The 13,902-nt window shown below is 37.7% G+C and overlaps 1 protein-coding gene across 2 annotated transcripts in view; it reads right to left on the reverse strand.

Moving 5' to 3' along the window:
- Window positions 1-877: 877 nt before the first annotated feature.
- The window catches only part of KIAA0586 (KIAA0586 ortholog), a 72,218-nt gene continuing 59,193 nt past the window's right edge, over window positions 878-13,902 (reverse strand). For both annotated transcript variants that reach the window (XM_062577435.1, XM_062577434.1), the window contains exon 32: window positions 878-1,235. In XM_062577435.1, the coding sequence (XP_062433419.1) occupies window positions 1,090-1,235 (146 nt within the window). In that variant the 3' untranslated portion in view covers window positions 878-1,089. The remainder of the gene's footprint in view (window positions 1,236-13,902) is intronic.

The following is a 13,902-nucleotide window of genomic DNA, read 5'->3' on the forward strand; positions in this document are numbered from 1 at the left end:
TTAGCTTTTGAGAGATGACTTCACTATATGTCTTTGCCACATGGTCTCAGATTTTTCAGAGATACTCCATTAAAACTTGGATTGGATAAGGAATAGAGCAAAAGCTGAGTTCGCCCTGCTTGGAAAAAATCTCCTTCCCTAGTTTTTTTCGCTTGGAATATGTCTGAATTCCTCTTATTTTGTGTAGATGCTGCCTGGGGCAGACAATCCTACCTTCCTCCACAAGTCACTGCTGGACAGACCACACCGTCCTGACTGAAGCAATGAATGAATTAAGCAGTCCTTTGGAGAGCAGCAATGATGTGTTCACACGCTCTTGCTGTTAAATTATTACTATGGTACTTCTGACTACAGATTACTGGGCTTCCAAGGGTTGAGACTGTGGCAGCTAGATCCTTCTCATGAGAAGGAGGAATTTACATAAAACAAATGGAAGTAAATAATTTTATGGATACAATCTCTCATTCAGACATGTTTCAAGATGGGAAAAAGTCTTCAAGGAAATAAACATCAAAATGCTGGCAAATTCTTATAATAGTTACAAAAATAAATGTGTCTTAAAACAATGTAAACACTGATGGTCTTTTTTACATACAATTTTGAGCTACCATCTTATTGTGCTAGCAGTCTTCTAAGGATGAACAAGCTCTGAAAGTATTTGAAAACAACAGTTTTCTTGCAAACCCTGGTTTCAAATATATTTTCCTCTGGCTCCACATTTTGACAGTACTGACACTATACTGAGCCAAGCATTTTTTTCTGACGGTATTTTACCATAGATTTAAATACAGATCATTTTTGTATTCATTTGTACATACAATAACTAGCCTTCACCTTTATTGACTTAAACTCACAATAATTCTGATAGAGTGGCATTTTATTTGTTTAAAAATATTTGTTACATTCACTAGCAGAATGATTGCCTAAATTTACAATCATAATCATTTCAAAGTTATACGGAAAAAAGTAGGAAATAAACAGTATTGAAAGATCAATATTTTCATGAAACTCCAGACTACTACACAAGGCATACAAAATGTACCGGTAATAAAATCTTCAGACAGTAACTATCAAATAAAGCCATAAGCTTTAAAATGTATCTGCCCCTGAAGAATCTGAATCCCCATATATACTGCTGATACTTCTAGTTTGATTATCTATATTCATGGAAGGCAGCTTCACTGACACCTTTGGTGCAGAAACATGTGAATTTAATTGCAGGACAGCATCCTCTCCTAAAACAAAAACAGAATAAAACACATTATTTACAGTCTATGACAACACATCATTTAACTATTTGATTCATTTCCATACTGTGTCACTTTATTGAAATATAAAGACATAAACACAGTTACTGTCCGAAATCAGCATATGACAATACCTTTGAGACAGAGTTCAGCGGGTGTTGTTTTACCCACCACAGTCCTCTTTATCAGATAATAAAATCTGAGAACATTTAGTGTGGGTATTTACATACATACACATACACACACACACATATGTATGTATATATAAACACAACACACACACACACGTATATGTATCTCCAGTAGGCACAGAACTACCCCAAACGTGTACTGATGTTTTCCATGGAAAAGAAATGAGATATTGTGGATACTAATACTATTTTTAAACTCTATCCATATGTGCACATCCATTTGCATCTAATCATTAGAAAACATTAAGGTTTCTCTATAACACGTACCTACATACAATCATAAAAAGCAAAGTAATACAAGCTGAATCTATTGGCTGTATGTGTTGTGGAGAAAAGCACCCTACCAGCGATTCAGCTGCCCAAAACACAAATGAGAAGTTGCTTTATCCTTTCCTATTATAAGGCTGTTTCTCCAACTTGCTTCCCTGACTGATGGGATATTGCTGCTTCCTTGAGGTTCATCCTCCCTTTTTTCACCCTACAACACCAGAGAAAATGCATCAAGCCTCCCCACAGGAGATGCAGCCTGCAGAACTTTATAAGCTGTGTTTATCTTCCACTAAGCCTGAGACAGCACCTCGACATTCTCCGCTCTTGCGGTCTTGGCCTTCTGGCTCTGCGCAGTGTGGGACTCTCCCGGGAACAAGCCCATGCATAGCCCAGCCATCTAGATAATTAAAACACCAGCTTCTCAATGGAAAAAGAAAAGTAGGCTTTCTTTCACCCCAGTTAATTATCTACTATGTCGCCGCAGCAGTAACCTGCTTTCATCTGACTTGTAGCAAAGCATACTTAAACTGACTAATTAAAACAACAAAAGAACAACTGCTAAAATAAAATTTCCTCTGGTGTTTTTAATGCTAAAACAGCTAGCAAGTGCCTAGGAAGTCAAAAATAAATGGGGCCAAAAGACAGCAAATTCAGCACATGGAGTAACTTACGCCAGCTAAGCCTCTCGCATCTCAGGAAGGCAGGGCTCCAGAGAGGTAGGAAGAGCACAATGACAATTTTTGTGTCCCCAGGGAATTTGCACATAACCCACCTGCTACAACCAGTTATGCACTTTGCAAGAATCAATGGCTACAGTTTCACTAGCCTGTGCTTACTATTTGTACAGCCTTCTTCGCTCCCTGCCCAAATCCCCTCTACAAAGCACAGCTGCCAAAGTTTGTGTGGCAAATATAACACACAATCAGAAAGAATATGCATGAAATTTTGTATCTTCTGAATATTATTCAAAAGCACATTCATGGCAATACCACAAAGATGTGCAAATAACATGTGTGTTTTGTTTTTCCAGAAGTACTTCCACGAGCTTAGTCTGTAACCATGTCTGCATGATTAAAATAGGTTATTCAGAATAGGAACGGAAGAAAAACATATACGTTTATTTGGTTAGAAGTGAAGCTAACACACAGTAAAGATATAAATGTGTAATGCCCAAGGAAACACTGTAAATCACCCTAGACACCAAAGCAAACCATTGCATACTCTCTGACATTGTGTAGTTTGATGCTATCGAAGCTTTACTTTGTTAATAATTTCCAGTCATGCCACACTCCATGATGTCATTGTTTCAACAGCTGTTTTCAGGTTTAAAAAAAGAAAAGGGAAAAAAAAGAATATTTCCTGATCCCGAGGGTCTGTAGTAACTTCCCAAGTATTTGAATCTGGGGTGCTGAGAGACCATAGCATACCAGTCTACATTCTTCCTAACACATACTCTAATATATTTTACAGACAAGCTACAGTTCAACTTTCAGCTGGATATAAAACACTAAAAGCACAGGAAAATCAAACAAATAATTCCATCTACTTGCTCAACAGAAAAATTACGTGGTCCTCAATTATCCAATTATCCTTAAAGATCAGCTTTAAAAAAATCTAAAGTAAACACTTAAAAAAAAAATACAGAAATCTGAAGTCTTGAACTTTGTTAGATACACAGAGAAAACATACAACCTAGATTTACAGCATTTTAACTGTAAAAATTTATGGATATCCTATTTCAGCTCCACAGATTTTGCTTCATGACTGTAAGTTTCCAGGACAGGAGTCTGCTAGTCCTAGACCTCTAAATGGGCCCAAAGATGCAGCTATTAAGTTACTCTCACATCTGCTTAACCATTATCACCTCTTGCTTAGTCTAACTTCTGGCATGCACAGTGCATACGTTTTATAAAACGCATTCATATATACATACAGAGATGTATGTGAATACATGCACGAATACAAGCACACGGGTTTAAATGCTTGTATTCATGCTCACATATATGTTATAAAGCGTGCATATTTACTGATGCCTGCATCTGCCTTTGGCAGTTCATCATGATAGTGCTTGGATAGTCCTTGGCCAGCTCCTACTTTACCAATGCAATATTCCATTTTACTTTCCCCTCCCCCTGCATTAGAGAACAGCTCATAACCAGTATTAAGAGGCTTTCTTCTTAAAGATTAAAACTCTCAGATACAAATATGCAAATAGCAGTGATGCTTATAATCTTTCGATATACAGTAAAAATGAAGTGGAAAATTCCATCATTCCATAAAGCAGTGCAGAGCAGGGAGACAGGTAGTCTTCACAGTTTTTTTCCCTCTTTAGAAGTTCTGGAAGTACTCAGAACAATTTTGCAATCATCTACTTAGCTGTATTTATAAAAATTTTCCTTGTTAAAATCCAATAAATGCAACTTGTGGCCTCAGCTGACCTCCATTTCTCCAAATTCGCTGTCACCGTCTAATAGAATACGTTCATATAAACTGTGAAAACTGACACCCTTAATAAGCGCGTAAGGGTCCTTGACTGGTAGAAACTCAGCAATGACTGAAAACATCTTAGTGACCTGCTGATGGAAAAGGTCAGATTTCAGATTAGGAATTTTTCCTGTGCTTGGCAATCTATAACAAATTCATGTACAGTACTAAATTTCCAGATCTTTGTTTAACAGAAACATAAAAATTAATGGTGTGTCAACCACCCAGTGACCTGTGAAAAGAGTTTTTTCTGAGAGGTACTGTCACACAGAGAGTATGCTATATACAAGTGTATTGTGAATGTGTGCCAAATGGAAAAGGAATTAAATACACTGAAGGGAGGTTTGGTTACTAATACCATATGGCAACAATAAGAACAAAGAAAAATGTTTAAACCTTTCTTTTTATTTTTTTTCTATTTGGCAAAATAAAAAGACTAAACAAGTCTGATTTTTAAGCCAAATAAAAAACATGTGCTTTAGCTTCTTTAAGCCAGTGTCTGTACATTAAATAGAACTTCTATTTTTAATCTCTCAGGAGATAAGCCAGAACCATATCCTTGTTGGTGAAAAGAGCTATTTTTATAGACATATGTGCCTCAAAAAATAGGGAGAGGTTTGAAGGATCAGGGCCCAGGTTATGGTATTAGTATAAAAGCATCATAATTACTGTAAATACCCAGGTATTATTTCCTAAAAATTAAAAACAATCATCACTCCTAGCAAGCCTCCCTCTATCCTCTCACAATCTAATGTAAAAAATAAAGCAGCTAACTTCTAGAGCAAGAATAAACTTCCAAGCATATGTAAAAACAATTCCAACACAATACCCTTATTCCCTTAAAAGCAAGGGTTGATAGGCTTGGCTTGTTTCTTCCTCTGCCAGATTCCAGCTGCTTCATTTTGTTTATTACTAACTTCAAAGTTTCAAATGCTGTCCTGTCCCAACAAATAACTTCCCCCAGATGGCATTATCTCAAGTGCTCAGAGCACTGGGGATAGCACAGCACCTGCAGATCTGTAACTTAGCATCATATAAAGCTCCAGATAAAGTGCCTTTAAAATTCTTTTTCTTTTGTCTATCATTCTCCCATTTTGCTTTTTTTTGCTATCAAAAAAACCCCAGAACAAAAACAAAAAAGTTTTATATTTGAGACATAGATAGAAGAACCTTTAGCGGGGAAACAGAGAATTGTCAGAACTTCTTACAGTCATGTCTGTAAGTAGAAGAATACTTATGAGCCCAAAAGTGACCAAAACACCACCAACAGAAACACTCTACCTGCTCCTCTTACGTGTAAGTAAAGATGTAAGATACATATTTGGGCCAATGTGCATCTGATCTGTGTCTCCATGGATATCTGTATGGCACCAAAAAAAAATCCACACATTTTAATATCTTGTTGTACAGACAAATTACCAAGTAAAAAAAACACAAGAAGCAGCACTTTTCTGCAAATCAAAACTATTCCAGATTTGCTGGGCTAACACACATGAATAAGAAACAGCCATATTTTGATACAAGCAACTCTGAAGGCTAAACTGAAAAGAGAAAATATACTGCAAGTCAGTCATGTTACTAATTAGAAGGCACAGTACTTCCAGTTGAAATTCATGTCCAGCTATATAGCCTGTGCACTGTCTACATAATTCAATGCTTCTGGAATTTTATGGCTTATACAGTTGAAACTCGGTACGGTACAGAGTTAGCCTCCTGGTCTCAAGACAGTAAAGAACACAACATTCTCAGAAGTGAAATGGTCTTAACAGTTTCTCTAATAACCCTATCAATCAGACAAATTTACTCCCCATTCGCAAGACAGCACCTCCACTTTTCTATCCCGGGTCCATTTCCACCATCGATTCAGTGTGGAAGGTATGCACATTTATGTTATTATGGAAAAGGTGAAGCAGCAGTAAGTTCAAATTGTCCTCCTTTCGCATTGCCAGAAATGAAGTAAAAATGTTTAAGCATCTGTGTTTTTTAGGGCAGGAACCCTTTCTCACAGTGTAAACGCATCGGTTAGCACAGGGCCCCAGACTCCAGGACAAACCTCTGGCTTCCACTGGGACAGAAATATGAAAAACAAGAGAAGATGATGCTCTGCAAATGCATGCAGTTCTAGCCCCGAAATCCAAAACCAGACCTGTCTATAACTACACTGGTTTCATGACAAACAGAAAATACTCCAGGCAAACTGAGACCAGATTCCTGGGGCTGAATTACATGAAAGGGATGGATTTACAATTAAAACACATCAGTTTTGTTTTTTGTTTTTTTTTTTTTTTTTAAGAAATAGACTGACATCTGCAAGATTTGAGCCAGAAACATCTGGATTTAAAAGCATGAGTCCGCTGTTTGAGCTGAAAAAACACAATTCCATTCTCAAAGGCTTCAGCCAACTCATAAACCCCTGTAAGTGGGCTATAGCCACTAAAAAGTCAGAAAACTATTTAGGATGAGTTTAATTAAAGTTTTGACCTAAGCTTTTCACACAGCATAACTTACTTACAGAAACTCTCCATACAAACACATAGAAAATAAACATGCATTTCCACACGGTTTTCTTTTTCTGTTGGTTTGTTTAAAGCCTAATACATATCTAAGCTATAAATATTTTTGAAAAGAAAATAAATTCAGATCTCAAGTCAGTAAAGGAGTATGCGACATAGGCTAAGCAGCTAACAAAATTTTCAAAGCAGGATGCTTGAAAATGATTTTTCCTCCTCTCAAGCCCGAGTTCAAGGTTCAGTGGTTTTCCAAAACATGTTATATTCCCACCAATAACAACACTAAACAGATCAAATATTAGAAATAAATAAAATGAACTAGAACTAGATTTTTCAAAATCCTAATGCAGTTTTAAGAGAACTGTAGGGAAGAGCAAACAGAAAGTAGCTCCAAAAACACGTAGAAACAAGATTGCAGAGTTTGCTAAATAAATATTTCCTTTCAGTGACTGAAATCTCCCCTGCCCCTTTAGGTCTGGTGCATCTTGCTCTGTAGTCTTTCTCATTGCTAACAATCCAGTTCCCTGGCCACGCTGCTTCCTGTTGCTTCCCAGAAAAATCGCTTCCAAAAGATGTGCAACGATATTTCCAAAGAGCTACAATAATTATTAATACTGAGAAGACACAGTTGAAGTCCATTCGAATGCTCCTTCCAGAAACCCGTGATTTTTCAAATGTGAATTGCTTGTTTCTTGTTTGCAACTGTTTTCCCTGAGAGAAATTAGAGGAGGAGTCCGCAGTGAACCTTGAAGCAGCAGGTTTTATTTGAAATTAAGGCCAATGAGCAAATAGCAGAAGGAGCTGGCCTGCTACTGGCCCAGAATCCCTGAAAAACAGCAGGAAAATGTGCAACTTGTGCAAGGAGGTGTGGGGGGGTGGAGGAGTTACCAGCCAGCAACCATCTGAAAACGCACAAGACACCGCCTGGGGAAAGAGTTGGTGGAAATCAGGAGAATCTGACAGGTGATAATTAGAAAACTGCATGTCTCGTTTATTTAATATTTCTTTCAATTTCTAATTATTCAGTAAAAACAAATACCTCCTACATATCAGTCATCATCTCATTTTCTGCAAAATCTAACAGGCGAGTGGATAGGAAGGCAATTTTAAAGTATAGTTGTATAAAACTATAGTATTTAGCTTTGTCAATCACATCTTCATGTGTGGGGGTCCAAAGGACATTTTACTGTCAGCATCTGAAGCAAAATAAAGAAACTCAAAAAGAAAATGGACTCAAGTGATCAACAGTAGGAATTCACAGGCAATTCTAGTATAATGAAATTATGCAGACTTCCCTCAAGATGCAGAACCATTCACTACAACCCTAGTAGTAGGACTAGCTCCACCGGGACCTTGCATCTTTACATAATAATGGCAGTAATACTATCTCCAACTTATTACATTTTACCACAGTGCTAGACATTATAGCACGCATATCCTATGAGTGGCAAGTACAAATCAAAGCATCTTTTTAGTTCTTGTTTTCATTTTAAGAATGATCATGTTTTCATTTTAAGAATAATCAAACAGTAATTTCCACAAGTAATTAAAGTTGAATAAACAAATTCAATAACGTTTCAGGCTTACAATGGTCTTGAAAGCAAAGATCTTTCCAATTCACACTTAAAATGAAGATGAGTGCAAGTGAGACACCTCCCTAAGTAAACAATGTTATTTTCTAAGATGATATACCGGCCAGGAAATGTATTAGATTAATCTAGAGTCCCTCCCTGCCTGAGAATAGATCTGCTCAGATCTATTTGCCCTGTGCAGTGAAATTATCAACAATATGATGGCTACTAAACAGTTTTTGATGCGCGGTTGTCCATGCTACTTGGGGAGCACATAATTTGCGACGAATGACAATCTCTACTTATCAGAGATGCACAGCATGTTGTGGATCAAGACTGAGCATGTACCTGTAGTGAAGTTTGCACTGCACCTGCTTACTAAGCATCATGTGCTATCCGGCCCTATTAACTCCTCAGCTGCAGGACTATTAAAAAAAAAATTGTTAGGGATGTAAGAGGACAACATTCAGAGAATCAACGTAAGTAGTTACAAGCTACTTAATATCCCTCAAGAGTGTGATGGGAGACCTTGGTGCAGCTGCATCTCAAAGAGATGAGAGATTTCCTGGGCTCCATCCTCTCCAGCCATAACAGCAATCCTCATCCAGGTTAAAATGAAGGCTTTGGGATGGACAACGGGAAGAAAAGGGAAAGTTTTCTCAACTGCACTGCCCTTCGAGCAGCACTGGAGAGCAGGATTTGCTCGCTGCAAGTCACTGTTCACATATAATGAAGTCACTAAATATATTCCTATAATAATATTTAAGAAAAGATACTCTCAGAATCAAAAACCATTCAATTAACAAGTGTTTTTCTTGCTACCACAAACGAGAGATAAAATTTCTCTATTCTGAATACTTAAATATTCACAAGACGCTATGTATTTGTTCTGATGATTTTTACTTAAATTCTTCCAAGCTCATGGGATTCTCCATATGGAAACAGTTTGCCAAGATGCCTATTACTGTACATCCATTTCAAAAATCTGCCATGTTAAAATACCTTTACTTCTAGCACAATTATGCAATTTTTGTAACTACACTTTTTTAAAGGAATATTATGAATGTTTTCCCCAGGAAAAACAAATAAAAAAAAAAACAAAAAGCAGAACAAACCCAGCCCTATAAAAGTTAGCATTTTTCAGTGATACACTCTAATAAACACTAGGACATTTCTACATATGTTTCTAGCACACATCTTGACAAGCTTGTTAAAAAGCAACTCTAAGAAACATAAGAAGGCAAATAACATCTCTATTAGGTTAGAAAGGATACAGTAGTAGTATACATACATAAGCTTACATTAAAAAATGGAAAACACAAAATGTCTTTATAGGTGGATCCAAGGACAGACAGCTAATTCGTAAATATTCAGATCCTGTTCTGCCAAAGACCCTCTAAGCCTTCACTTGAAGAAAGTACCCAATGTACCGAACATAATGACAAGTAACACTATCTCTACAATATAATGCCTGGAACCACAGACTTGGAAAGTTCTGATAGCAACTGTGTGATTTATGCTGAACTATTTTAAAGTTGGTTAAAATCGAAGATGTTTAAACTTTGTGCAACAGAGGTAAGTGGTCTTCCTTGGGAAAATAGGGGGAAAAAAAAGAGCAAAGAACCTTAGTGTGTTATATGGGAAAAGTAAAAAAATAATTCCTTTGTAATACTTGGGTGACTGACTGTAAGAGAACACACAGATAGCTCTAAATATTCAATAGAGTCAATGAACTGCAGAAACATTTCTTGCTTAAATACTGTTATTACTCTACATCTATGCTACCTCTTTAGCCTGCCACATCACCTTCTTAATTATCCCTTACGCACATCGCATATTCAAATATGACACACACTTCCGTCTCTACTGACTGCTATAAAAAGCAAGGAAAACCCTGCAAGCCTCCACTCTCAGCACCACCATGACTCTCGAAGGTTTCATTACTACCAGTGGTTCCCAAACAGCTACAGTAAAACCAACAAATATAGTCAGCAACGTAGGAGCTGCTCTGCACAAATCTTTGAGCAGCAGTCGAGTAGTGCCTTTTGAGACACTGAACATGCTCCTTTACACAAGGTTCTCATTGGGCCAGATGAGACACAAGCAGAAACTTTGAAGAAGCCAGCCGCACAAGCTTCTGGTAACAACCCTTTTTAGCATCTCGTGCTAACTTACTTACAACAGCATTGCAGCTCTTTGTCATTCATCTTCCTTGACCAAACCATTGGTGCCAAACTTGGTTAGCGCTTGGTTCATCAATAGCTTGCCTCATCGTCTTGGGCCACGGTCAGGCTGAACATAGCTTGTAAGCAGTCTGAATAAAACTCATTTATTAGTTGTCTGAGTTTAAGTATTTCTGGCTACAATATAGGGAAAATCTGCCCTGGAAAGCATGGTGAATAAAGCAAGCATGTGTGGGAGCAGCTTCCTTGCAGAAGGGCAGGCTCTTGTGTGCTGACAAGACACAACTTGTGCAGCACAACTGCAGTGACTCCTGGTTCTGCTCCCTGCTCCACAGCACACATGGGATCTCCTGAATTCGGAGGTTTTATAGGTTCCTTAGGAAGGGCCAGCCTATGACATTACTACGGTGTAAATCATTAGCACAGTACACTGAGTCCCCTTGACCAAATGCAAGCTAATTATGGAATGCTTCTTGAGAAAGCAAATGAAGGATCAGGTCTAACTTAGTTATACATGTATGTCAGGTGTGTGTGAGTCTATACAAAATCTTAACATTGAACAGAATCATATATAAATCATTTTGTCCATAGGTAATTGTTACTCATTGTTGTAAACTAAGATTGTTTAATTAATTAAGTTTTAAAGTGTCTTGTGGAATTTAAAGGCTCTCCAGTATTCTACTTGAAGCAAATTCGTACACATTATATACACGCACATACACACACGCACTCCTAAATTCGGGATATCTCTGCAAGTATTGGATAAATCAATCTCCCTCTTGCAGTTTCTACATAGAATCAAAGAAACAGCAGAGATTTTAAGTGCATTATCCACTATTTTCTTCTTCTCTCTCTCTCTCTCTCTCCCTCTTTCATATATGGCCTACACATGAAAGAACTCACTCCAGAATATATTTAAAATTCAACACACACAAAAAAAAATGGGAATAAACTTGTCCATATCATTTTTCTGTCACTGTGAGTTATATGGCTCTGAGACCTCTGTAAGACCAGAAGAAAATAAAGCTTATCTTTCTTCATGCAACATTTGAACATCACTGTTACTTGACGCAATGTTGTTGGGGTGAGGCGGATGTTAACCTTCAAGAGAGAGAATGTACATGCTGCAAGATCCCTCAGAACAGGATCATCTCCTATAATCTAAGAAGCCTGGCAGAAACGAGCCTCGATCATGCCTGGTACCTCTCAACGCTTCTGTAACGCAAACCATAATATAGTCTTACTGCCCAAACTGTAATATAGTCTTCCTGTCCAGGTTACAGAGTGAGCTATCCAGTCCTTCCCTGCTCCTTTAAAAAAGAGAAATACAAAGATTAATGCAGACTCATTGTTCATTGCTCTGTATTTTTATATTGCTGTTTTGAAAATGAGGCACAGTAGTAGCCAAAGCGTAATATTATTCACATAGCCTACATTTATCAGGCACAGAAAGTTCCTTGTGCTAGGCTGAAAACGCATTCTAAATCTGATAAGAAAAATCCTCATTAAGAATCATTTGCTTGTTTAATTTTCATTTATTGAGCTTTAATATACCATAGCCAGTGAACTGAAAGTTAATAATAACAACAGCGCCTTAACTACGCAGTCCTTGTTTTGTACTCATTAATGTTTTAGAAGAACACATAACTGCCTCTAGATACAGGAAGCTGCTGGAAAATAAAACTAACCAATCACATAAACTAAAACAAAAGCTTGAAAGAATTTTTTGTTGAACGCAGAGTTCAACAAAAATGTATTCTGTTCACTGTACACACGACACCAATGGGAATAAGAGCCAGTTCAAGTTCTAAGTTACCATTACTTGGGTAATAGTTTCAAGCTGCAAGGCACAGCTGTATAGGCCCAGCCAGACAGGCTATCACAGCAATGCTTTGATAGCATGGGGCCCTTAAGTGTCAGGATATAGAAAAGGCAGCAGTTGTTGGCTGTGAAAACAGTCTGATACAAACCAGATGGGGACTTACTTGATGGGCAACACAAAGGAAAACAATTGGCTCATTCAACAAAGTCAGGCCACTGCCCCAGAGAATTAACAGAAGACAATAACAGTCAACCGGAGTTGATGCAAACAAGAAACAGCCATGTGGTCATGGTTTAAGGAATTGTTTCTCCTCAGACTAAACATAAAGTTTTGATTTCTAATTCTTATATTCATTAATTTCAGTCTAGTTTACAAGCCCTCTCTTCCTCCAAAGTCTTCCGTGTAATTCATTTATGCAACACCGGTTTTCACACACCTACTTAAGCAAGAAAAAGAATTATATGACAAAGAAGGCTATATTAATCTAATGTTTCCTGAGGAATGCCAAGACCACAGACAACTTTCTGAACTGTGTCAGACCAACAATACAGACGCCTGGCACAAAATGTGTTATTGGACGTGCTAACTCTGAAATATTTGCATGAATATGGCAGTATACTTACTGATACTTTTTCATCTTAAATGAGTAAAACCAAATAGTCACAAGCTAAGTTCCTGGAGCACAATGCCTTCCAGTTTTGTACAGAGATTATCAGGGTTTTTAGTTTTCTTTTCTTATTTGGGGAGTTTGGGTTTTTTTTTACTTTTTTGGAAGCAGACTTCGGATCAATTATGTACATAGTCTTGTTTGCTGGGTTACAGTTAAAAATCTATTAAAATAGCTATTATCAAACTGTTTTGGAATAATAACCAAGAATTGGCTATTTCTGTTATAACTCAAAAAATCCCCAACACATTCATTTTTAGAAGCATGCTTGTAGAAGATTATGGTCCAAAATCTTAATTGCTCTTGCTGTTTTATTACAGGAAATATAAAAGTGACATGTGCAAAGGTATTTTGATTACAAATTACTTACAGAGATTGCACAGTAAGTCAGACCTCTATGGGCCTTCTGCAATTTCACTCTCAGACTAGAAACATCTGAACTTGCCTTTCATACACTTCGAAACATTCACCCACGCAAGCTCTACCCTGCAGCGATCTACATGAGTGCATGGACAGCACACACTGAAAGTCAGTCCTGTACTCAGGATACTTGTAGTGTATCTACAAATACAGTGATGTGCTAACATCCTGGAAGCCTTGTGGACTCGCATGGTCCTGGGATCAGTCAACCTCAGCCCAACACAGCACGTTCCTTGAGCTTCCCTGCTTCCGGAGGCTGCTTGATCATCAGTTCAAGGATTTTTGAACTATTAGTGTTGCATGATGTAAACACATCCTAAATTTGGACCTATGTTGGGTAGACATGGAGCCTGCTCTTCTCTATAAGTGCTTCACTTTCCAAGTAGACTTGCAAAAAGGAGCCGAGTTAAAGACCTGAATGTGTGGCTCGCTTTTAACAGCCACAGCACCAGACAGAAAGAGCTAGAAAGTTTGCCCTAGAAGAAAGAAAAAGACCTCCTGAACTAATGAATTACGGAGTCAGGGCCTGTCTTCTTA

This window comes from Rhea pennata, chromosome 5, assembly GCF_028389875.1.
Source record: "Rhea pennata isolate bPtePen1 chromosome 5, bPtePen1.pri, whole genome shotgun sequence".
Taxonomy (NCBI): Eukaryota; Metazoa; Chordata; class Aves; order Rheiformes; family Rheidae; genus Rhea; species Rhea pennata.